Raw genomic sequence first — 27,355 nt, forward strand, 5'->3', positions numbered from 1 at the left:
GAGTTTAATGCGAGAAGGAAAAAAGAAGAAGAAGAAACATAAATAAAGAGAAGAGGTTTTATTTAACAGGCTATTCCAAAATAACCTCGAAATTTTAAAGAAGATAGTATAGGAAATATAATCTTATACCTCAGAAAATGTAGTCAGATAATGAATAAGAAAAAGAATGAAGAAAAAGTGGAGGAGGAGGAAATGGAAGTTCTCCATGAAGTCCTGAGGAAATCTACAGAATGTTAAATCAAAATAGCTTTGAAAATTGAACCTTAGATACTGTAAATTGCGTCAGCCGATAAAAACACAAGAAAGGAAAGAAGAAAAGGAGCAGGAGGAAAGAAAGAAATGTGTTAGATATGACACAAAATAGCCCCACTTAGTTGTTTTCATGTTAGTTCAATCTTCTCATACTTCAGAAAACGTAGATATGACTGCTCCTTTTGAAATGCAGCCAGAAATCCAGGTTTCTTAAGCCTAACAATATAATATGTATCCCACAAAAATCTGCCCAAAAAAAAGTAGAAATATATGGTATGTATATATAATCGTTCTAAACAAACATAGATCTATGTACTATTAATTTAATCTATATAGAATGTAAGAAGAGAAAACATGTCCCTCTTATTCTTCAAGTTATAGGTACCGGTAATATTATATTATATACAATGTGTCTTAACTGGTCTTTATCAAAGAAAGATGAGAAAGAATTCTAAGGTGAGTATATTAAGGCAAGGCATCTATGTCAGCAATGCTAAATTAAATCCCAAATTTTCTGGTTATAATTCGAATGGCAGACAAGCTTGCTACGTACACTGGCATTCAAAGTTACCTGACCCCAACTAACCGATAGTAACCGATAATTTGCTTGTGTAAGTGTGGGGCTTCTTTAGTTATTACTTCTATGAATAGGTGACGAAGATAAGAGCCAGTGTTGGTACATAAATATACCCGCATTATAGAACTCAAAATTTCTTCTCCACCTAATGATTGCAAAAAGTATTAGGTTTAGCGGGAAACCATTGATACTGTCAATTATAAGAATAATTTATACTTTAATCTACATCATCATTTTCTCCAACACATTTTTAACAATTCCAATAATAGTGTTACCTATTGAGAACTGGCGGAACTATTTCAAAGTTTATCAATTTGTTATATTTATGGTTATGTCTTATTCCGTGGTTAGAAAGTTCGCTTACACGATCAAAAAACTGTAGGTCAGAACTCTTTGAACGCTAGTGTACAATCTCTGCTGCGTTGATGTCAAAAAGGCATTTCGTGGCGCTAGTTGAAGGTCATGTGATGCCTGTTAATAGGTCAGTACGTGGATGTTACTGGACTATACTACACGAACACAGCATAAGCAGACATTCATTGGATGGACGTTCAGAGTCTCGTACAGTCTTCAATATACCGTACGGTATATACATATGTTAGACACTTCGACCATAGATTCCTTTCCCCAACACACTCAATACAACCTTTCATCAACCACATCTATATTATAGGTGAGATATTGAGAATACGTGACAGTTCATGTGTCGGTAATTCTTTATTTAATATCCGTCTTTTTATTACAAACATTATTCAGAGACGTTAAGTCTACAATACGGCAATAATGGTGGAACAGAAAATACAGAGAAACTTGCCTCAAAGCTGATTTTTAACAATAAATCTTATAGAAATTTTTATATAAGATTTTTCGACTGATAACGAAAGATAGCTTATAGAGATTAATATTATTATATATCATATAAGGTTAAAAATTTCGCAGCATCTAAGAATTATCTGAAGTCAATCGCATTTTCTCTTGAGTCACTTTTATTCAGTCTATGAAATTTAAGTATTAATGTTTGACTGAACTTACTATAAAGAGGAAGACACTGGCATGGTTTTTCAGATTGTGTAAGTTTCGTCAAAAGAAATTCTATCAAAAGTATTAGAATGGAAACGGAAATTCCCGTAACTAAAACAACAAAAAATATCATCACTGTCTCCAAAGGCACACTTGAAGGAGGATCTTCTATTATCTCAACATATTTTGGTGGCCATGCATTCTCTTCAATTCTTGTTAGTATTCCTGCCCGTTTTATTTCTTGAACACTGAAATAGAAAAGAAAATCTTCCAGTATATGTTTTTCCATAATACTAACTTGTCACACTGCCTCATCCATTGTCACTTCACAAATCAGTACGAAGCAGAGAACTTTTAAAAAGTTCCATCTCTTCAACATCCTATAAGACACTTCTTGTTCTTGTATGAGCCATTTTCAAATAATCGGTCTTGGAAACTCAAAATTCTCCAGAGTTATTTCTTCAATAGAACATTAGACATAGAAATCCCACAAATTAATATCTTGGAAAAGATGGTACAGAGCAAACGTTCCCGTTACTACTGCATCGGCGATGTTGATTTGGCTTCGCCAAAAAACTGGAGGATTTCAGAGACATTCCTGAGTGGAGATGGCATTTTTCACCTACTGGTACTACTATTCCCATAACTACTCCGGGCTCAACTCAGCATTCTAAAATTTAAGCACTAAGCCTTTAAGAAAGTTAAAATAAATATGACGTCAAATCACATTTCTAGCATAAGTTTCACAAAGCATATATATTTTAAATTATCATTATTATTATTATTATTATTATTATTATTATTATTATTATTATTATTATTATTATTATTATATTCTCTCTCTTAAATTAAATTTATTTCTACATTTATTTTCACTTACTATCTTTAAATTATTACCATATTTTTTTCTGTTATCAACTAAATCCTCGTTTACTTCACTTCTTCTGAAACTGAATTACAAGGAATTTTAAATTTGTTTCTTGTCTGCTTCATCAAATAACAAAATCAATAAAATACAAGAAGAATGACACCTATTATGACTTTTTCCTTGTCGCTTCTTAAAGATGATACTTAGTTTGTAATTTTCTATTTACGTATTTTCATATTGTCAACTTGGAGAGTTGTTATTGCTTTGGTTTACCGACCTACGGCATGTGGACCTGCAGCCGCTAATCTACCGTCTGCTGCACCTCTCTGCTCACTCTTCGCTTTCGTATTGGACGCGGCTAAGAGGTTTTGCAATGTTATTATATGATTCTTGTGAGTGCAGTTTAGTGTGAGATACCGTATAGTACAGCTCGCTGTTTAACTCCAGAGGAATGTTTGTGTGCAAGACATGATTATTATAAATATGAATTGGTTCGCGGAATCTGCACGTAGTTTATTACTAAATTTCCGAATACCCTACTGACGAGGCATGCAGTAGCTACATAAGTCAGTGAATAAATTTGAGAACAGTGTTAAACAAATAATGTCCTAGAAACAGAGTAGTTTCAATACAGACTAGATTATATGACATTGGCACTATTCTCGAAGAAAAAAAAAAAGCTCAGCAGACTGGCGTGTCTATATTATCATCTGCAACGTTTATATAGTTTATACATATTGAACCTTATCACTAAACCCAGTGCATGCTCTAAAATATGAAGATCCACGATTGCGAGTGAATTATTACAATTGAGGGGTTTGGGGGGAAAAAACCAGGCAGCTCCAATTTTTTTTATTTTTGAGCTATTTATGAACAGAGGAAAAAAAAAAGTACGCTCTATCGTTTGGTCGAAGAACGAGGTAGTTCCAAGAATTACATTCACAGTTATAATGCATTTCGGACCTGCCTCTTTCTGTACATGCTTACTGTTTGGCGGTAAGTTTTTCTTCATTATCTCGAAAAGTACTGAATTGGAACTACCTAGTTTTTCCCCCCAAACCCCTCAATTGGTTTTTAGACTCCGAGGAAGGTGACGTAATTGACCCCAGCTTGTGCTTTTCTTAAGCGTGTCGTACGGTAGTTCCATCTAAATAGCCGTGTAACCACCACAAGAACTGGCGAGAGTGAACGAAAATATAGGCCTAATTGCGCGATATTCCATGAGGATCGACATTTTCATCACCTACGTATTTTAAGTGAGTTTTGTACGTAGTTTAATTGCGCCGATACGGTACTAATCCTGGTGGCCACAACCGCAGTCCTCGCCGTGGACTTGCATCCCAACACATCGGTAAATCAAACCGATAACAACTCCGTATTTATTTATACTCATAGATTAGAGGTACAGAGAAACTGAAATCATCATATTACTTGGACCGTACACGCTTTTATTTTATAGATTCACACAGTGTTCACTTACGGATTCCGATCAAATGATACCCGTTTTCTTCGTGTTGCATTGAAACTAAAGTCACGCTCAAACTTCCTTACGTTTGCAGGTGTGTCCGCTTATCGGCGGTAGCCAATAGCGGCAGTGCTGCGTTGCAACATATGGGCACGCATATTCGCCGCTTAGAAAGTCTCAAAATCAAATAACGAGTGCGCTCTGAAAATTGGTACGTTGTAGGGACCCTGCATGTATATATGATTAATTTTTAATGTTTTCTGAACACACAGAAACAAAAATCACATTTTTACCCCCAGTGGTTCCAATTTTACGGGTTAATATAGTAAAACCCCGAAAAGACGCTGTTCAAGAGACTGCGTGTGAACCGCGTATTAACCGGGACCGTGTATTAGTCCGGTATACTAATTTTGACTTATATACAGTATCTATTAGCATTTTTCTTTATTGAAATACATGATTCATGAAAGGTAATACAGTATTACTCCATTATGCAATTACTGTACTGTACACCAAAAACATTTACAATGTGTACTGTACTTAATTCTTTCGAAGAAAAAAAAAAAAAAGTCATTTATAGTTGTTTGCCATGTGCGTGTTCTCTAACTTCTCATGTTTATCACACTTCACTTTCCTGCGCTTACAGCCTCCCGACATCGCAGCTGCAGTGATTGAGTCGCGTTTTTTTATTATCGTCCTTAATGTCAATGGTAGGATTCGTAATGAATCAGAGAGTTGTTTCTGATTAAGAGTACTGTTTTCATCGTACTTTCGTAAGATTTCCAATTTTTTTTGACACAGAAAGCGCTTTTCGTTTAACACTCATTGTAATCACACTAACACACACTTCAGTACACTAAAAGACAACAAACTGTTCAGCAAAAATTTCCATTAAATGGCCAAAATGCTTCAGTGCTGTTACAGTACATTGCTGAAAATTACATCGAAAATATTCCACAAAAATAGCGTATTATGCAGGACTTGAGCGCAACAAACGGGTATTTTATAAAGGCGATTATTAAATGTGTAGGCATATAATAACCACTATTTTTTCAAGAATATGATTTGACAACATGGACATAATGATATTTAGGGCCATGTCAATTCATTTGTACAGAAAATTACTATTTCAAATTAAGCCTATCATTCAGTTTTATTATTAGGCCTACATTGCGCCTTTGTGTTATTCGACTACTTTATTTTTTAATCCTAATAAAAGTAAAACTATTACAAAAACTGATATAAATTCAGCGAGTATGATTATTTAGGACTGACTCGACTAATATTTCTTATTTTGTGACTTTTAATTTCATTCGATGCAAACTAATGATAATATTCATTATTATTATTATTATTATTATTATTATTATTATTATTATTATTATTATTATTATTATTAAGAAGCCTTCTGCATCTCCCTAGCAAACCAATCTCAGGTACAGGATCGCGCTTCACAGTTTTAAAACTACTGCCGCTGAGAGACAGAGATGAAGAGCGTAGTTGTGACAACGTCGCACTCGCATGTTACTGGCGCTCGCGAAACGTCAGGAGGTTTGAGCGCGACTGTGGTATAGTACTCGTTCATAATTGTTTTGCAGAAGACTTTTGTTAAGTAATCCTCTGTCAATAATAATAATAATAATAATAATAATAATAATAATAATAATAATAATAATGAACGACAAGTGTGAAACCTGATAATGAAAATTTGTTTTGCTTGTGCCTAAATATTGGAATGTTCTACTGCTAATGGCTTCATCGTCACATACAGTGCATTAGATACCACACCAACTGCTTTGTAAGAAGACAAGTACAATGAAAATAGTGTCCGAAATAGACCAACAAGCATAATAATCATAGTCTCAAAGATAAACCTACCGAAACTCTTTTTTTATTGTGTTATTTTACGACGCTGTATCAACATCTCAGGTTATTTAGCGTCTGAATGATATGAAAGTGATAATCCCGGTGAAATGAGTCCGGGGTCCAGCACCGATAGTTACCCAGCATTTGCTCATTTGGGTTGAGGGAAAACCCCGGAAAAAACCTCAACCAGGTAACTTGCCTCGACAGGGATTCGAACCCGGGCCACCTGTTTCGCGGCTAGACGCGCTGACCATTACTCCACAGATGTGGACCCGAAACTCTTATTGTCAAAAAAAAATAATAATAATAACAGAGAATCTTATGATCTGCGTTATTTTGTATCATGGCAACATGCGTTCTCAGATTGCAAGAAGTCCGAGAGAACCTGCACTGAGAAGCTTTATAAAACCTAGAGCACAGTTAAACTTGCCATGCAGCTTTAATCATTTTAAAGAAGCCTCTGAAGCAGACAGATCTTGTAGACGAGAAGTGTATGGTTGTCGCAAGCTATTAAAAAATTGCTAATAAGAACCTGGACGAAGTGAACAAACCAGTTATACGTAATTCAGGTTCGTAGTGCCAAAAATAAACTTGCAGAAATACTTATTGATCAATAGAATAATAAAGAACTTAACTATATGTGTTATCTTGTTTCATGATAATACGTGTCCTCAGATTGAAAGTCGGAAATAATCGTAGACAATTAACTGATAAAGTTTACTGTATTGAACCTCGAGTACAGTCCGAACTTGCAGCGTGATTTCCGACATTTGAAAATGCATACAGATTCGTATAAACAATGAGTTTGTGACTGTCATAAGCAAATAAATAAAATAACTATCATGTACAAGGTTGACAAACGAGCTATAGATAATTCAGATTAGCAATTCCGAAGGTAGGCCCATACCTGCCAAATTCCGTATTTATAAAGAAAAAAAAAACCTTTGTACGAGTAGTATGTTTATCTATTTTAAATGCAGATTTTCACAACTGGTACTGTAAAGTAATGTTACAAGCGATTACAAAACATTAAGAACTTAATTATGTATTAATCTACAATATTCTCTCAGCTAGCAGTGCATAATAACTGCGGAATCCCGGCCAACAAGTCACTCAGCTGAGTGCGCTCCTAGTATAATGGCAGTTGACATTGGATACACGTCAACATATATATATATATATATATATATATATATATATATATATATATGTCTAACTTGGAGTCAGGCCACAAAGGGAAACATCGAAGGAGGAGAATTCGATCCGATGCTGTGGATTGAATTCGGCGTAGCTCAGTGGTCAGAGCACTTGGTACGTAGAACCAAGGACCCGGGTTCGATCCCCGGCGCCGGGGCGAATTTTTCTCCTTAAATATTAAGTGTCAATATTACAGATAAATTTTGTAGGATAAATTAATATAATCTATAATATTCTTAATTATGTAGGCCTCATTTTGTGCGAAATTAATAGTAACATAAACTTTGTAACTTCTAAATAAATTCTGATATATTACCTTTGTGATTACAAATAATCCTTTTGTGCGCAATGCAGAAAATGAAAGTTTAGATACCTATATTTTTATTTGAATCATATCACTGTAAATTGTTTCATTTCGTATGTCTTGATATTGATGATTTATGAAAAATTGCAAGTAAAAATATCTTCGATATTATGACAAAATGCTACATTTTTTTATGAAACGCATAAAACTTATAATGGGAATGTACCGGTATGTATTATCTTCATAAAATCGAATTCTTTCAATGTTTACTATATAGTAGGCAGGTCAGGTTGTGCTATTATATCTACAGTTAGGACTACGAATCTAGTCTTCATAATATTAAACATACGTAATTATTTTCTTGATAAATGTGTCATGCATGGAATTGGAGATTACCTGACTGCAGATATTCACACGGCCGTAATTTTGCTCCGACTGCAATTCAGTTCCAAGAGTTCGATAACATCTTTATCTGTTTTTCAATCTATTATGTGATAATATACTTTATCTTTTAAAAAGCCAAGTACATGTGGCGATCTACGAATACTTATTGGATTTTTCTCTAAAATCATTTCTATATTTCCAATACCTCATACATCTTTGAAGCATAGCAACCCCTGTTGTGTAAATATTCATTTATCAAAAGTACTTACGTCTTGTGTATTTTTACAAATTTCACGACCCTCAGTAGCTGCACTTTAACCTCATACTAAAGAATCATGCATAGCCTTTTTTCGCTCGTTTAAATGAATTACTGAGAAATAAAAAATTCCGTGGCAACAAATATTAATCTGACATAAGATATGGATCACTATTTTCTTCAGTTTTCAAATCATATGCAAATAAAACTAATTCGACAAAAACTGCATTAGTTGTGAGAACCATCTGCTTTCCTTATTCAATTAAACAATAATAATTAATATTCTAAAAAAGAACATGAATGGGTTTTATCAACCATTACTTAAACAATTTATTTGTCATTGCGTTACTGAAAAGCAGTGATGCAGAATTAGAAGAGAGAGGTGGAAGTATGAGGAAAGCATTGGTTCCCCTCCCACAGTCCACGGGCATTGAATGACGTTTCCGTGATCCGTCTACAACCATGTGGCGGATTACAACAAACTTGTGTTCATGAACAAAATGTTATAATTATAACATTAAATTTAACCAACAAATTCGTATTAAATGCATTATATGAATACAATATGTTTATATGTAAATGAAAAAACATTTAGAATTAGGCTACATAAATGCACAATTTGTCATTTAAATTCAATTGTTTAAAGTGAACTAATAATAATAATAATAACGAATGTTCAAATAAAACACATTCTTGTTATAGTCCTAGCAGATTAGGAAACCTTAGTCATGAAGTTACTTAAGTACTTCCTTTCAGAACATATTGCCATAAAATTTAGATTAAATACGTTATCTTTTTATTGGTATTTAGTCCTGTATAATACGATTGTATGTAAAAATTAAATCATTCGTAATATTTTTAAAAGTATAAAAGTATATAATTCTATTTTAAGTAAAATTGACTACATTGGTCTCATAATAAAAACTAAAACAAATCTAATTTCTCATGTGAACATAAAGGAAAATAATTGTAATTAACTTAGTTTCAACTACAACGTGCATTTTATTCCGCCAGTTTCGTTATATTAGGCTATACTAAATATGTATAGGTCTATAGTCTGAGGAGGGAAACCAGATGTGCTTCTGTCAATTTAGAGTAACCATCACTCTTAATGAAGTTCATTTTCAAGGATGTTTGCTCACATACTTATGTAGAACCAAACACAGAAAGTTCTCATACGTGATTTGTGATTGTTTTACAGAAATATAGAAGTACCGTACGTATTCATTTTCCCATTGCTCTTCAAAATGGTTATTTTCTGCACGATATTGCGTTTAACTCCATCACTAGACAGTGAATACAAATCCCCTCTACATTATCATGTGAATGACACGTGGATTTAAAGAAAGTGGTAAATGAAGTATTCCGGCTTGTGACGTATGTCACAACTGGCGACCAATTCTGCATCTTTGCTGTAAAGGTCTAGAATTGTTATGGTATTAGGTTGTAACTTCACCAAGAATGATTTTCAGTACTTACTGGTAGTTGAAGAGTTTCTTGTAAGGACTAGACTTCCTTATGATCATAGAAGCAGTGATGGAGTAGTATGCCTGTGGAACTCCCACTATTTTGCACGGGATATGTCGAGCCAGACCCCGAAGTGTTACGTCAGACACCAGGTAGCTGTACTTGTCACTTGAACATATGCGATGTAGTCCCTCCGTATCACTTCGTGGAAGTTTGGTGATATCAGGAAATATAAGATGTTTGTAAATATCTTTCAGTGCAGGTATCTTAGATTTCTGTGAAAAATAAACAATATATACGAAAAGATTGGTTTTTTTTAATTGTTAGCCTACTAATGTTACTACTATTGACATTATGAAATGTTCCCAGAAAGTTTCTCCTAGAATTTTGGAAAAGAAAGATTCTTAAACGTCTTCAGGGGACTGAGTAGTGACTCCTCTACAATTAAAGCATTTCAGTACAAAAGTTTAGTTCAGTATGTCTAGAATTTTAGCACTCAGAATGAAATTAAAATTCCCATGGTTATACAATACATCATTATGAATTCAGTGGTATAAAAGACAACTAATTAATCTCTTATTCAAGTGAAAAAAAATTTCATAACTGATAACCTGTTTTCACACTTTGTTAATTGCACCTCAAATTTTAAATGGACATTACTTGCTACAATTTTCACTCATATTCATTGTACTATTTTAAGTTATCAAGTAATGTACCTACATCGTAAATTCTGCACCCAAACCTATATTTAGTCAAATACTTTAGCCTTAGTGAAACAGAAAATATTTAACTTTGATAAATATTTTTAATGCATATATTTTTTCTTGTTACGTTTGTGATACTCATAAACCTGAATATTAGATCTACTTTGTAGAACACAAGCTGCAGAAAACACTATAAAAGTATCACAGAAGTAGATTCAATAAGTTTCAGAAAAAAATGCACTTAAGTTTGAAAAGTTTGAAACTTATGGAAACTTGAAAACATTCTCTTATTCCCTAATGTTCACAAGAAAAAATGTACCAATAAACAGTAAGTTTCTTACCTTAAAGAAATCTATGCGAGCAGATCCTGCAAGTACTCCTAACTTATATGATCCTTGTCGCAGGAGACCTTGGAAATCATTGAAAGGAAGCTCAGTTCGCCTTACAGTGAGGTAGGAGATGAAGATGGCCGAGTAAGCCACGAACAGTATAACAGCCAAGAAATACGTACTGAAGTATACAAGACGACAAGCCATTGTCTTGGGCACTGTGTCGTGACCTGTGGAGGAAGTCACAATATGTTCTTCACAGATTACTACTTATTATGCAATATAAAATAAAATATAATATATAAAGATTTTATCATCTAACAATAGTCCAAATAAGTCTATATGTTGTTTAACATTTTAAATCTAAGGCTTTATCTGTTTTCTTAACTCCTAAATACTGAATTTGGTTCCTGATACCTTAGTCCACAAAGACTAAAATATACAAAACTCTTCTGAGACATGTTGTCACGTAGGGCTGTGAAAGCTGGGCTCTAACAATCTTTTCCCGAGTTGCAAATTCCACATGCTACTATATATAGTTCTCAGTGACGGCGCTAGGGGTGGGCGAGGGAGGGCACCCACCCACCCAAAAATTCTCCTGCCCACCCTTTCGCCCACCCTAAAAAAACCTTTTAAAACATCTAAATTTAATTAATAAACTTATGAAAAATAGCTACGGAATTATTCACCAACCTAATATAAATGGCACTCAGGAGGAAATTAAAGGCAAAGTAAATATGGGAAATGCCTGTTATTATTCGGTTGAGATGCTTTTGCCATCCAGTCTGCTCTCAAAAATCCTGAAAGTTAGAATTATAAAACAGTTATAGACCTATTACCGGTTGTTCTATATGGTTGTGAAACTTGAACTCTCACTTTGAGAGAGGAACATAAGTTAAGGGATTAAGGGTGTTTGAGAATAAGGTGCTTAGGAACATATCTGGGACTAAGAGGGATGAAGTAATAGTTACACAATGCAGAACTGCACGCATTGTATTCTTCACCTAGGAACATTAAATCCAGACATTTGAGATGGGCAGAGCATGCAGGCCTACCACATATGGGCGAATCCAGAAATGCATACAGAGTGTTAGTTGGGAGGCCGGAGGAAAAAAGATCTTTGGGGATGCCGAGATGTAGATGGGAGGATAATACAGTAAAATTTAGTTATTCTGTCATTCATGCAAATTGTGTCGCTCAGTAGCTTACAACTTACCTTGTTGGCAGAAGGACCCATAGACATAAAGACACGACTCATATAGGTTACAAGGCAAAGAACCGTCTTTGAACTTCGATGTTGGACTCAAGTACCAAGTTGCAGCCAATAAAAGCGACAGTACAGCCATGGTGGCAGCCACTACTCCCCACAGCGAGGACACGAATGGTGATAGAATGTGACTGAAAGTGCTCACCTCCATCTCGGGCTGCTTCATGTGCACTTTCAACCTTAAATATAGAAACGTCAGAAGTATTTTTATTAGCTTTATTCACTTCTTTCTGTTAGCTTTTGTCTACAATTGTTTAAACCAAAACCTCCTCAAATTGATGTACTGAAGCAGTAAAATTTCCTTTTGTTCAATCAGTACACATAAATTGCCATCAAAAAAGGTAATTTTTACAAAACAATAGTTTACAAATGGCAAAAAAAAAATGATTTTGTGCGTACTGAGACCTGAAGAAACCAAAAATGGGGAAATAAGTAGAGCCTACCTGGTGCCATTTAAAAAACGCAGACTCACTGGCACACATTTCATAAATGAAAAACATAGTATTTGAAAAATGTTCAAAATTTTCCTTCTTTGATACCGTACAACTTTTTTGTAAATAGTTTCTTCCTAAAATTAGAAATAAGAAAATTACAAGCATTGTTCCATACTTTTTTTACTCACCCTGTATATTAAAGTCTAGAACAAAGAGTTTTTATGTATAATACTATGTAGTAGTAAGTCTAAGGCGATTCGCAAGAATATATCCTGGTGCCGGTAATCCTGTTTCAGGTATGAAAACTATTGTTTAAAATGTTATGGAACTCCGTCTACTTGCTTAGGAAACAGGTGATTCAAAATTCTCAGCAAGCTTAAATTACAACCCTATAAAATTACAGCTGTCCACGAATTTCTGCCATGCGATCACTCCAGTGGAGTTCAAAATTTTGTAACTGGTTTCTGGAGAGTATTGTAGGAACAGAAGCTGGATATAATGTGATGAAGTAATACGATCCGAAAGATATATCTGCACAGTGTAGAAGACGTTATTCTTGTATAATAATAATAATAATAATAATAATAATAATAATAATAATTAGGAACATTAAATCCAGACGTTTGAGATGGGCAGGACATGTAGCATGTATGGGCGAATCCAGAAATGCATATAGAGTGTTAGTTGGGAGGCCGGAGGGAAAAAGACCTTTGGGGAGGCCGAGACGTAGATGGGAAGATAATATTAAAATGGATTTGAGGGAGGTAGGATATGATGGTAGAGACTGGATTAATCTTGCACAGGATAGGGACCGATGGCGGGCTTATGTGAGGGCGGCAATGAACCTACGGGTTCCTTAAAAGCCAGTAAGTAAGTAAGTAAGTAAGTAAGTAAGTAAGTAAGTAAGTAAGTAATAATAATAATAATAATAATAATAATAATAATAATAATAATAATAATAATAATAATAACTTCTTGGAAGTTGTACACATTTTGAAATATATACTCTTTGTATGTTTATATTAACAGAGAATAAGTTCACAATCTTACCTCACATTCCAAATTGGAGGTAAGAAGCTAACGGCATCAATACGGTCCTTCAAATAAGCAAAAAAGCTGATTCCAACATCCACCTCCTCTCTTAAAACCATTCCAACCACACCGCTCCAAGAGCCATTGTCGAGAAGAAATCCAAAAACTGCGTCATGTGAAGTTACGAATTTGGTACTGGAAAAGGTTAAATACATATAATAAATCTCTTCACGGCCGAACATTGTACTGTGCTGCTGGAAGAGGTAAAGTTTACTTATCTATGTTCATAACTAAAGCTTTACGACATTTACAGTAAATTGTATTATAAAATTAAATTATATACAGTAAAACCTTGGATTACGAGCATAATTCGTTTCGAAAACATATCTTAATCCAAAACACTCGTATATCAAAGAGACTTTCTACATAAAAAAGTGCAAACTCAGATTAATTCGTTTCACAATGTTTTATTCATATAAAATACAGTATAATTTAGGTAAAATTCAATACAATAGTACAACACAAATTACTTTACTGTTTTTTGTTTTTGAGTGTCTTTCACTTGTTTTACTGCTTAGTAAACTTCTTGAACATTTAAAGAAAATATTTTCACTAGGGGCCTATCAGTAACAAAATCACTTCTGACTGCTTAACTGAATGGAATCTTTTGCTTCGACTAAGAACCTATCCAATAACACCTGGTTTTGTCTCGTTTTGAGGATTTTGCGAAAATGTGACATTGCGTTGTCGTTAAATAGATTTATCGCACACACTGTTACAACCTTATCAGGGTGGTGAATTTGAACAAAATTTTGTACTGTTTCCCACTTTTTACACACCTCTTTAATCTCATTTGAAGCGAGGAATTCGTCCGCTCTTTTCTCCTCTTCCTCCTCACACAAGATCCCCTCCAGTGCCTCTTGCTCTGTTGCTTGCAAGCGAAACAAGTTATGTACAAATCGTGCTGCTCGTATCGCAAGACATCGCTCGTTTATCAAACAAAAATGTTTCCTCATTGTTCGCTCATTTTGCAAAACACTCGCAAACCAAATTACACTTAATCCAAGGTCTTACTGTAATTATCAGAGACCAGAACTTTGGCAGATTGCCTTTTTAAATGTGTTAAATCTATCTTCATTTTGAAAGTAAATCCGTATGAATTATGCCTTTGTGATTGAAACGTCACAGTTTTATGTTGTCCTTTTCTGCTTTTTTAAATATAAATGCCTAATTTACAAAATAAATGCTTTTTTTGCCTTTATTTGATTATTTATATATTATTTATTAATCTATTATTAAAAATTGCCTACAGGTATATTTTAATTTAGTTCTATAACCGCTGCAATGAAAGTGACTTCACCGAATGTATATTATTGTCTTTCAGTCAGTTCATATTCTTTTTGCAACAATAAGTGCTGCCGAGCAAAAATGTATAACAGTAAGCATTTTAATTATCGCTTGTGTTTATTTGACAAGGTATCAATGAGTGCGGCTCTAACGTTATTTATAACGGTTATTTTTCTTTCAGTTTTCATTGCGACGTTGTTGTAGCTAGCAGCAAGATGCCGAAATTCAGTGTTCCTTTACGCAGTAAATTGCAAAGTTAGATTAATACTTTTGGATCCGACGTATTTTTTACTGACGGTAAAGTACTTACATGCAAAATATGTGAGCAGTCAGTGAACTACGAAAAGAAATATTTCATATCGTAACATATCAGTATAACCAAACACAAAAATGCACTTTCCAAGGCTACTGGAAAGAAGATTTCTTTGCTTCCAACAGTAATTGCAACATGGAGTCGAAAATCTCAATTTTCATTCGACTTATGTAAAGCTTTTCTTGCTGCCGAAATCCCTTTGTGGAAAGTGCAAGGTTGTGGGTCTAGTGCAAGGCTTTTGTAATTGCATTTTATTTAATATTTTAGCTATTTATATTGCCTTTTTGCCTGCCTATTTTAGCTATTTATGATGCCTTTTTGCCTGCCTATTTTAGCTATTTATGATGCCTTTTTGCCTCCCTATTTTAATGATTCATAATGTCTAAACTTCCGGTCTCTGGTAATTATATATATATAGACACACACACAACCAAGGAATTAAAATGTACTTTTCTAGGTTCACCACCAAAAGTTAGGTCTAAATATTCCTATAAACCCAATACCGTTACTTGCTTGAAAAAAACCAGTTCTTTTTTTTTTCCTTCATGCCATCATCATTAGAATAAAACACTGTTACATCAATAAATTTGTTCAGTAGACTGTACCGTTTTCAAATGACTTTTAACAGTTTATTATCATTTACTGTTTATAGCTACGTACACTAACATTATCATTACCTAGCCACCGACGTAGCTGAGGCGGTAACGCGTTTGAGTGCTGATTCGGAATTCCGTTCAAGCGTGGGATTGATTCCCACTTGGAGTTATTACTTGGTTGGTTTTTTTCCGAGGGTTTCTCCAATTGTAAAGTGAATGTCTGTTAATCTATGGCGAATCCTCGGCCTCATCTCGCCAAATATCATCTTTCTAGTACAAACTCCATCGATGCTAAATAATTTAGTAGTTGATACAACGCCGTTAAATAATCAAGGAAAAATGACAGAAATTGTCCCAAGTTAAAGGAGACATCAAAAGTGACTGCCCCTATTTCTTTGCACATTTTTGCCTCAACTGTTTCTGCAGTGTTAGCTGAAACTCTTTAATGAAAGAGTGATGGAACGGAGAAAATTCTCTCCGGCGCCGGGATTTGAACCCGGGTTTTCAGCTCTACGTGCTGATGCTTTATCCACTAAGCCACGCCGGATAGACATCTATGACGTAGTGGAGAGGGCGGCCACTAGAGGGAACCCAAGAGATGGAGCTTAATCTGAGACGATTCTAACCGGCGTCGGGGTTGTATCCGGCGTGGCTTAGTGGATAAAGCATCAGCACGTAGAGCTGAAAACCCGGGTTCAAATCCCGGCGCCGGAGAGAATTTTTCTCCGTTCCATCACTCTTTCATCATATGATGACGCAGAATATCTGCATGGAAATATCATATGTACTTCGGTACATCAAAATATATATGATATGCGTAATAAATCACTTTGTGATCAAGACGGCGCCCATACCGTCGGATCCCGGCCACCAGTCACTCATTCGAGTGCACCTCAACACATGTATGAACTTCGGTCCTGCGTTCATAGACATCTATGACGTAGTGGAGAGGGCGGCCACTAGAGGGAACCCAAGAGATGGAGCTTAATCTGAGACGATTCTAACCGGCGTCGGGGTTGTATCCGGCGTGGCTTAATGGATAAAGCATCAGCACGTAGAGCTGAAAACCCGGGTTCAAATCCCGGCGCCGGAGAGAATTTTTCTCCGTTCCATCACTCTTTCATCATATGATGACGCAGAATATCTGCATGGAAATATCATATGTACTTCGGTACATCAAAATATATAATATATATGAAACTCTTTAGATAACGGAAATGATTTTCCATTGGATGTAATCCTTTGAAATTCAAGCCAATTACAATCGTTCGAGATAATAAAACTATTACGGTATTCCTTTTCGTTTAAGTGTCTCGTAGAAGTAAGGTCACTAAGGGAAAATACCAAAGGAGAACGATTCGATCCAGCGCTGTGAATTGAGGCTCGGCGTAGCTCAGTGGTTAGAGCGCCCAGTGCGTAGAACTGGAAGTCCCGAGTTCGATCCTCGGCGCCAGAGCGAATTTTTCTCCATTAGTAACCAATGGTAACCATAACAGATAATTCTGCAGGATCAAAAAATTAATCCTTACGTAGTCTCGTAGAAGCCACATTTAATATTTTCCAAAGTTAGGCCTACGTTATAACTGACAGCTGAACTGAAGTACTGAGTGACTCGGAATATCAAAATACGAAAACAATTCAAGAATTTTTAGCGTACCTCAAGGACAGATTGGATAAATAATCAATAATAAATATATTTTGTATCCTTGATGGTCATAAATTATGAAATACGTATCTGATAGCTTCAGGTCGCGTAAGTATTAATAATTTCGTTGAATATGTTGAAAAAATAATGGCTAACAAATTCTGCTTGTGGTTTAAACTAGTTATGGGTGTTTTTACAACATGAATATAACTCCACTATCCTTTGTTCAATTAATTTACGATATACAGAACGTCCCAGTGTAGTGTGGACCATCCTGTGTCATTTACGTGTAGAAATGGTACACCTATCGGTCACGCGGTGCATTGAGTTAACGTTGCTGATACAATTTAAGCAAGAACGACGTGAAAATGTTAGGAGAAAATCCACAAACTATTAGGGAAAACATGGGAATTTTACTTGAAGCAAGTAAAGAGATAGGTTTGGAAGTAAATCCCGAAAAGTCAAAGTTATGATTATGTCTCATGACCAGAACATAGTACGAAATAGAAATATAAAACTTTGAAATTTATCCTTTGAAGAGGTGGAAAAATAAAAATATCTTGGAGCAACAGTAACAACCATAAATGACCCTCGAGAGGAATTTAAACGCAGAATAAATATGGGAAATGTCTACTTTTATTCGGTTGAAAACCTTGTCATCCAGTCTGCTTTCAAAATAACTGAAAGTTAGAATTTATAAAGAATTATATTATCGATTGTTCTGTATGGTTGTGAAACTTAGACTCTCACTTTGAGAAAGGAATAGATGTTAAGGGTGTTTGAGAATAAGGTTCCTAGGAAAATATTTGGAGATAAGAGGGATGAAGTTACGGGAGAATGGAGAAAGTTACACAACGCAGAACTGGAGGCATTGTATTCTTCAGCAGACATAATTAGGAACATTAAATCCAGATGTTCGAGATGGGACTTCTATGTGTAATGTTAATTTTTGTTGTAAGGAAAACAAATTTTAGAGTATACTTTGTCCTCGTGACAATCCTGTAATGAGGAAAGTCCTCAATTAAAATAAAAAATAATAATGTATGGTTCCTTACATCTGCGATCACTCAATTTTTCAAAATGTGAACGATTTCTATACATTTTTCCCTCGGAGAATTATAGAGTAACATGACTTTAAGTTCTATTGAGAATAACTTTGCATGTACAATGAAATCAACAAAAAAATATACATGCTTACGTAAAATTCATTCGGTGCTGCAATTCATTCCACAGATCCATGAGGTAACCTTCAAACTTAACAGGTGTCTTACCGTCGTATTTTGCCACGTTCAGGTACGGCTTCTAGAAAAAAAAAAAAAAAAGTAAAATTAACTTAGTTTAAAAATAGTTTTCTTTGGGTACAGAAGTATTAGAATAGGGCCTATCATTTTTTTAATGAATCAGAAATTTGAAAAAGATGTCAAGTCCATTGAAGCTACTTTTGAGAAAGTCGCAAAAAATGTTTCTACTGACACTTATCGGAAATTTTATGCTGAAATGCTATTAAATAGTATAAGAGTCTATTAGAATGACTGTAAAAGAAATCAGACAAAGAATATTATTTTTCCGACGTTTAGTTTCATGGAAGTAGCACCTTTTTCCAATGACCTGGTATTTATGCTTTATAATGACAATGTATTCTATATTTACGTTTTGGCACAATCCAATGTTTTACATTATTGCATTAATAAAATTCATACATAAAAATCTAAATAATTTTGAATTGTATTATCATAGTTATGAACAAAAGATATGAATTCTTTAAGATTGTTTGAACCAAAATGCAACACTGCTACAGTATTTAATCATAATAGTAATTTAGGTCCAAGAATATATAACATATTTATATTTAAATATACTAATCTTGTCAATTCTAATAGTTCTAGTATTAAATTTAAAAAGTTATGTATGGATTTTATGAATAATGAAAAATTGTAAATTTAGATTTATATATTCTTATTGTGTAGCAGACATAAGACAAATTGTATTATATACTTCTTAATTTAAGTTCAGGAATCCGCCCTTGAGCACGAGTTCTACTTTTTCAGGGATGAGCTAAAGTTTTATCTGTTGATATTATGTTTTATGTTACAATTATTATTACCAAAATAAATACAAATACAAATACTGACTGTAAAATTTCATTCATGCAATAAAGGTTCCAGATCAGTACTCAGTGAAGGTCTTGTAACTATTTTCAAATAAAATAACACTTAAACACAACGGATATTATGTGTACGTGAGTCGGATTTGACCCATTCTTCAACAGAAAGATGTGTTTTACCTTTTAGAGTATTATGGTGGTGTTAACTCATTTTCGCAAAACATATGAAAACTCCTTTCCCAATTCGTGATTCAATTGTATGCATACGGTCAGTAAAATGACGTAACTAGAGCCGGGATTTATATATAAAATGCATACTCCATGCAAAGTAATTTAATAACATTGTTTTCTTCCGATAGCATGACAATAGTAATCAATACATATTCGTCAGTGAATAGGATTAAATATTTTAAGATTTATTTACATTGCATGCATATTTTCCTATTTCAGTACACAAATTGCATATTTTGTACATATATTCTCATGTAGGCCCTATATTATGTTACATTTTGTAATACAAAAAATAGCATATTCAGCAATTCTCCGACACTGGGGACACATAATTACACGCTTTAGCAAAGAGAATATGCTGACACACAAGAACTTTTCCCAACACGTTTCAAACTTATTGTGAAAGAGCTTTATCTTTGACATACGAGACTCTGACCTTTATTTGCCATGAATTCTAGGATAAGTTTCATGTCTGAAAAGAAAGTTTACTTCAGACATAAAACGATATTCTTGTGCTTGTATGCCCTCATTCTTTCTACGTTAATTCTATGCACACAATTCTCAACTCACGTAAGGAATGACAGCTGCTTTAATGCTGACGCCTTGAAGACTGCCCCTTCTTTCATGAAAAGTTTCTGAAGACCAGGACATCTCTCTGGGACTCCACTTTGCTACTCGAAACGTTTGGAGAGGTCGGATGTTGTGGATATGGTAAACCTCGGTGAGGGATACCTCTGTTGTGTCTCCACATCGCTGGGCCACCAAAAAGTCACAGTCGAATGGAATGAACAGCTTGTCGAAGAACTCCTTGAGCAATGTCGTCGAGTCCATGAATAAGAGCCATCTGATACGTGACAAATCGCCTGCAGCACTTGCCTATCCAAGACAGAGAATGTTACATTGAAATTATGGTATCTTCTATTACACACTTTTGACAATGTTTATCAGTAGTTCAGTCAGAAGACAGCTTTTTACTATAGTAATTAGACTTCGATTCTCCATAGATCCTGTGAGATATGGTGAATGCAGTGGCTTTGGAAAAATTGTCTCCAAGTACTTCGGATTTTTGCGAGATTCTCATTCTACAATGGCTTTATAATCTATGTATCAAAATATTATTGTCTTTGGATAAAAACAAATCTCTCTGTTCTATACAACGTTCATACAGTTTCTAGCTTTCAGAAATTTTCCTAAGACAGCAAAACAAGTTTTAAAATGACTTCCGGAAGAAATAGACCACATTATATTCACTTACAATTTAGTTATTTGCAAAATTAATGTGTCCACTTGATTCTCTCGGTGATTCAACGCTGTTAAAACAACGGATTCGTGTGAGTATCAGTTGAATCCTAACTGATTGAAGCACAGATCAGTTCTGTCTCGGGTTGAAATCTTGACAATTGCAAGAGATTGTGCTGCCAAGAGATGACAAAGTTGCAGTCCGATCTTGCGGTGAATAAATATACCCATAGGCTTTCTCCCTTATGTGTTTTAATATGTTACGTATTCTTTCGGACTATTCTAAATTCAAATTTATCTTACCCTAGTCGGCTTACTTCATAAATGAGAAAAGTGGTCTATAAATTTAGGGCTCTCAGAGGTGTTCTTCCACCAATTACGATATGTCTTACCTTTCAGATTATTCTTTTCTTTCAACTTCCCTACTTGTTATTAGGCCTACTATAAAGTACATTATAAAATTGGAAATTTAATGGAAATTTTTTCTCTTTGTGCTAGATTCCGTTTTCAAAAATGAAAATTGATTTTGCATATTTTTTATTAGACACCAGATTATATTCACAGAATAATAATAATGAAGGACATACTACAGATATTACAACAACTGCTAAAAATAACAACATACCGCAAGAACGCATCAAAGAGACCATCCATATTACAAACGCCATCGCAAAACAAACCTACTTCACACACAACAACAAATACTATGCCCAAATCGAAGGTTTACCCATAAGATCACCCATTTCTAGCGTCTTAGCAGAAATATTCATACATGATAATAGAACAGACACATTTAAATAAAGACAACAATAAACACTCAAACAACATCATATTGGCACTTGTACATAGACGAAATACTAATATTATACAAAGGAAACAAAAGACTGATTGAAAACGTACATCAACACAAATAAAATATACCCATTACACATTAGAAATTGAAAACAATAAATCCATAAATGTCCTAGACACTGCAATAATAAAAGTTGATAACAAACATGCGTTCAAAATTGATAGAAAAAAAAACACAAAAACAGTTACCGATACACAAAACATTCAATCACCCAACACAATAAAACATGTCGTATTTCGAGCCATGGTACAAAAACTAATTAACGTAGCAATCAATCAACAAGACTACAATGAAGAAATACCAGTGGCGTATACTGGTTTAAGGGCCTGGGCTACCACTGACCCTATTATTACACAAAATATATTTTAAAGTCCCTATAATAAAATTCCTTACATATTTATATATGAATTTCAGACGTCTTGATTGGGACGAAAATACTTTGTTGCCTTCGTCATTGAAATTACAGTTGGGCCGCTTGCGAAGTTTCTGTAGAAATGACTTTTCAATGGACATCAGTGCCAAGCCGGATAAACGTTCTTGTGTATGAGTTGATCTACAGTAGGATTTTATTCTCTTCAACGCAGAAAATGTTCTTTCTACTGATTCTGACGTAGCTGGTATTGTCACAATTAATGTTGCCAATTTAAGGACTTCAGAAATAACTTGGTTCAGCTGGTTTTCATATATGGCAGATAATATTTCATGGATAGGTTTGTTCGAAAAATCAAATAATTCTGCTGAATATATTACACTTAATTCATTTTTCAAACGTACTTGATCAAAGTGACTGTTATAGGACTGAAATAATTTGTTTAGTGCCTCATTCGGGAAGTTTTCTCTATAAGCAGAAAATTTTTGAGAATCTAGAAGATATGTGAACTGAAGCTTTCCATAATCAGAAAATCTGTCAGTAATTTCCATGTGCATACGATCTAGTATGCTGTAGTACAGCTGCCTGTATTTCAATTCATCATCTCCTTTTCTTCGCTTTAATGGTGGTTCCATTTATTGGCTGAAGAATTTTCATTTTCCATATTACTCCATATGGACGGAAACCCACTACGTCTGAACTCGAATATAGTATTTTTTAACTTCGATACCTCTTTCAAGCAGTATGCTATGTCTAGACTTTTTGTCTGAAGAATATTGTAGAGCACATCTGTATGTGCGAACACTCTAGCATAGACTTCAAGAAGAAATATGTTCTGAAACTGTGTGAAAAAATACAAATATCCTTGAGCCTGCACAATTACATCATCAACCCAGTTTTCTTCAGAGTCATTACAAATGATATTTTCAAAGAAAGCAGTCAGTTGTTCTCTGTATTACTTTACTGTATTTACAAGCCGAGATGTAAAATTGCTACTTTTGGGAGTTTCTTTTTCATAAATTCTTGAGTTTTTCTGATCTTTTAGGAGATGATGAGAAAAATGCAGCTAAACCCGACAGTGTTTTGAAAAAAAATGCGGCATTCTGGAATGGATGAAGTAGTTTGTTGCAAAACTAAATTGAGAACATGGCTGTAACAATGGACAAATAGTGCTTGAGGATACTTTCCTTGAACTTTTGTTTTTAAGCCATTAATATTTCCCGCCATAACTGAAGCACCATCGTATATCTGTGCAATTAACTTATTGCCGACATTGTATTCTGCTATAACACCTTCCACATGCTGAAACCAAGCAGCAGCAGTTTTGCCCGAACTGACATTTGTGAATCCTATAAACCGTTCTTGAACATTGGCAGTACTATCGACGTATCTTAAAACAGTGGACAATTGACTCTGATTAGAGCAGTCACTTGTTTCATCAACAACAATGGCCGCAAAAGGTGCTTCTTCTATTTCAGATTTTATGTTCTTTATCATAACCCCACTTATAGCAAATATTAAGTCATTATGAATTGCGGGAGAAGTACCACGAAATACTGTTGAACTCTCAAGATGATTGGCCAGTAAATGGTCAAATTCACTTAAGGAACTTAAATATTCAATATAATTTCCTCTATTGTCTGATTCCACACTCTCATTATGATCCCGAAAAGCCAATTCTTGTTTTCCTAGAAAGCAGACTGCGTTAATAAGATGCAGTAAAATCTCCCGATTTTTTTTCCACAGGAGCATTGTGTTGGTTGATATGTAGAGCTTTTTACTTATCTAGCTGTAAATCAATTCTTGTCTTCCCAAAGTTTGCGAAGTTCATGCTACTACAAATATGAGCTTTTGATTTGTCGTGTTTTAGGACTGCCGTTCGAAGGGAGTTGATATTAGAAAACCCTCTTTTGACCACACATTAGTTTCGCGGCTAAATAACAAACATGGCCAGCAAAATAGTTTAGACAGTTTAGAACTACCACACAACCAATTCCACTTACCATATGATGTTGAAGTGAATCACGCTGTTTTTTCTTTTACGTCCATGGACAAATTTAACTCAGGAGTTGGTCTTTCCATTTTCACAATTTAAACTTCCTCGTTGTATGTACGACAATTAAAAGGCACTTTTAATAAACCTTCTATTACACAGTCATTTTCAACACAAACCTCTCCAGAAACTTGTTCTGCCATATTTTTCACAATATCACTTAATTGGGAAATTAAAAACTTAATAATTCACAATTAATATAACTCTTAGACACTCGAACAAATCACAAATTTAAAATACTGCACTGCAAGAACACAATTACATTCATGAGCTAGCGTGCTAAGCGTACTGTTGCTTCGCGCCTGCAAAGAAACCGATCACGAGAGCGGCAACTCACCCGGCCTTACACTGCACGTTGGAAACAGAAGAGAGCGGGGGGATGGGCAGTTGTGCGACCGGACAGTGTGCGCGGTACGGTCACAGGCTACCTCACGTAGCAAGCGGTTTCTCCAGTGATGCCGCCTTGACAACTTGTTTCTTTTCGAGAGCAGAGAGCGCATATAAATCTAACAATTACTTTAATTTTAATTACTGTGGTAAAACTAATAATACAAAATTATTACATTATGTTATATTATAAACTTTTTCTTTTGTAATTTCCTTGGGCTACCGCCGGTAGCCCCGGTAGGTCGCAGAATACGCCCCTGAGAAATACACACCATCAACTACATAACACAAGAGAATGGATAGAGGTAATCCCTAACATAATAGAAATACTGTAAAATTTTGACTTGTTCCACATCTTAACGCTTCATTGCTCATGTAAGATCTATAGAATATAATGAATGAATGAATAAAAAAGACGAAACATAATCACAATATAATACAAACATAAGAACGAAGAATAATAACACTAACAAAAAATAAAAACACACACAAGGTCGCATGTTCATTCTGGAAATTAAATTACAACATTTCATACAGAACACAAAACACTGTACGAAAACATCTCAACTCACAAACAACACAAATAAACAAATACAACCTAACAGGAATATACAAATTAACATGCAGCAGTTGTAACAATTTCTACATCGGACAAACTGGGAGATCATTTCAAACATAATACAAAGAACGCAACATAGCCATAACCAAATCACATAGAATTTCCACATACGCAGAACACATCACAAGAACCAACCACAACATAGAAACAGACATGGAAATCCTACATATTGAAGCGAAAACCCAGAAATTAAATACACTAAAACAGTGCGACATACGCAAACAAAAACACACCCACAACATATCCTCAATACACAATTACATTTCAGAACACACACCCTATTTTGATTTCACACTATCGAACACAAGTGCACCCACCAACAAAGCAATTCCAGAAGAAACCAGAAAAAGCAAGGACCTCACTAGTTCTAAAGATGACTAACAGTGCAATCGAAACTAGTCAACTAAGGTACCTAATTTATCAGCTTAGTTTAAATCAATACTAGAAAGTTGTTTCTACAACTAAATTTTAAGTGATATATGAGTAAAGTGTTAAAAGTGTGTAATTAAGATGTTCAAAAATTGAATTTTTTGTCCGCCTCTGATCGAATTTGGATCGATCATATCTGTCACCAAAATTGTTATCTGAGCCAGAGTAAAGACACAACAGCAAAATTTGACAGGTTCATAAAATAATTCAGTTCATGTACAATTTTGAACTATCAAGTATGTATCATATGATATTGTTTGTTTTACCTGGAGCAACGTTTGTCTGGTCAGCTCATCGCTCGAAAGAAGCAAGAAAATGGATCGGTAATTGAGCTTCTTTTCCGAGGACATCAATTCCCCAATGTAACAAGAAACTGCCATCACATGCTGCTCGGATAGTGACGTAAATATATTTGCCACTTCCGAATCTTCTTGCAAACCTGAAACAAACGCGAGGGAGAAGGACGATTATAACAGCGCAAATCTTTGAGAAGGCTCATTTAAAACTGCTATAGCCACCAGCGCAGCTCAGGCGGCGGCGCATTTTCCTGTTAATCCTGAACTGCTCTCGGACGTTGGTTCGATTTCCGTTTGTGCTGATTACCTGGTTGGGTTTCTTCCCAAGGTTTTCCCAACTGTAAGTCTGATATCAGGTAATCACATCGCAAATCCTGGCTTCATCTCTCTATCACTAATTTTATCGACTTTAAAACCTAGTAGTTGATACAGCGTTTTTAAATAACCAACTAAAAAACTATTAGCGTTGACTAGCAAAAATGTTGTAATATAGCCTATATCTAGAAGACTTACGTCAGAAGACAAGCGAAGTAAGCACCAAAACATGGATTTTTAGGTTATGGTTGATTCAAACATAATAAGCTGTGCTTGTTTTTTAATGTAGGTACTACCAAATCCCGGACTTATTTACTTACTTCCTTCTAAATTCAGACCAAATACATTATTATGTAGACCTACCAAATGTCTTGTTTCATTTAATTACAGTTCTATGAGATTTTGTTATGCGCAGCAAATACGTCTCCTATTTCTGCATTCTAGTTTTTGTCCATTATTGCTATGTCGTTATTTCATTGTGGCCTTAAATCAGAGATGTAAAAATGTGACTCGCGGAGTGATTTTTTTACATGGTTATTTAACAACGCTATATCAACTACGAGGTTATTTAGCGTCGATGGAATTGGCGATAGCGAGATGATATTTGGAGAGATGAGGCCGAGGATTCGCCATAGATTACCTGACATTTGCCTTATGGTTGGGGAAAACCTCGGAAAAAACCCAACCAGGTAATCAGCTCAAGCGGGAACCGAACCCGCGCCCGAACGCAATTTCGAATCAGCAGGCAAGTGCCTAAGCTGACTGAGCTAAGCCGGTGGCTGCGGAGTGATTTCTCCTTATTACCTCTTACAGTATTGAATGAAGTTTGTACACTGAATACTGTATTTTCTTTAGCAGTGCGTAAAATGAATAGCAGCGCGTAAAGTGATTACTTACTTTTTTACGCACTAGTGCTTTAAAGGCTCGCTTCATACACTCATAACAGTGGATAAAATTCAACTTTACGCAATATCGTAGAATTTTTTTTTTTTTTCAGCTTTCACACCATTCTCGCTTAACCCTATTGAATCTGAATAAAATAGTTTGAAAAATATTCTAAATAAAGAACTAAAATTACATTTTATAACTCACAAAATAATGTAGTACCCCTGATCACGTATATAACAGATTGGCCA

At 34.8% G+C, this 27,355-nt stretch overlaps 1 protein-coding gene across 1 annotated transcript in view; it reads right to left on the reverse strand.

Moving 5' to 3' along the window:
* Nucleotides 1-1,435: 1,435 nt before the first annotated feature.
* Nucleotides 1,436-27,355, reverse strand: part of LOC138709330 (probable glutamate receptor) — a 112,032-nt gene continuing 86,112 nt past the window's right edge. Inside the window, exons 4-11 of the mRNA XM_069840027.1 lie at nt 25,875-26,047; nt 20,229-20,534; nt 18,522-18,625; nt 13,441-13,617; nt 11,906-12,135; nt 10,702-10,919; nt 9,669-9,931; nt 1,436-2,097 (exon numbers count right to left, since the gene is read on the reverse strand). Of these exons, the coding sequence (XP_069696128.1) occupies nt 1,779-2,097; nt 9,669-9,931; nt 10,702-10,919; nt 11,906-12,135; nt 13,441-13,617; nt 18,522-18,625; nt 20,229-20,534; nt 25,875-26,047 (1,790 nt within the window). The 3' untranslated portion in view covers nt 1,436-1,778. The remainder of the gene's footprint in view (nt 2,098-9,668; nt 9,932-10,701; nt 10,920-11,905; nt 12,136-13,440; nt 13,618-18,521; nt 18,626-20,228; nt 20,535-25,874; nt 26,048-27,355) is intronic.

This window comes from Periplaneta americana, chromosome 1 (assembly GCF_040183065.1).
Source record: "Periplaneta americana isolate PAMFEO1 chromosome 1, P.americana_PAMFEO1_priV1, whole genome shotgun sequence".
Taxonomy (NCBI): Eukaryota; Metazoa; Arthropoda; class Insecta; order Blattodea; family Blattidae; genus Periplaneta; species Periplaneta americana.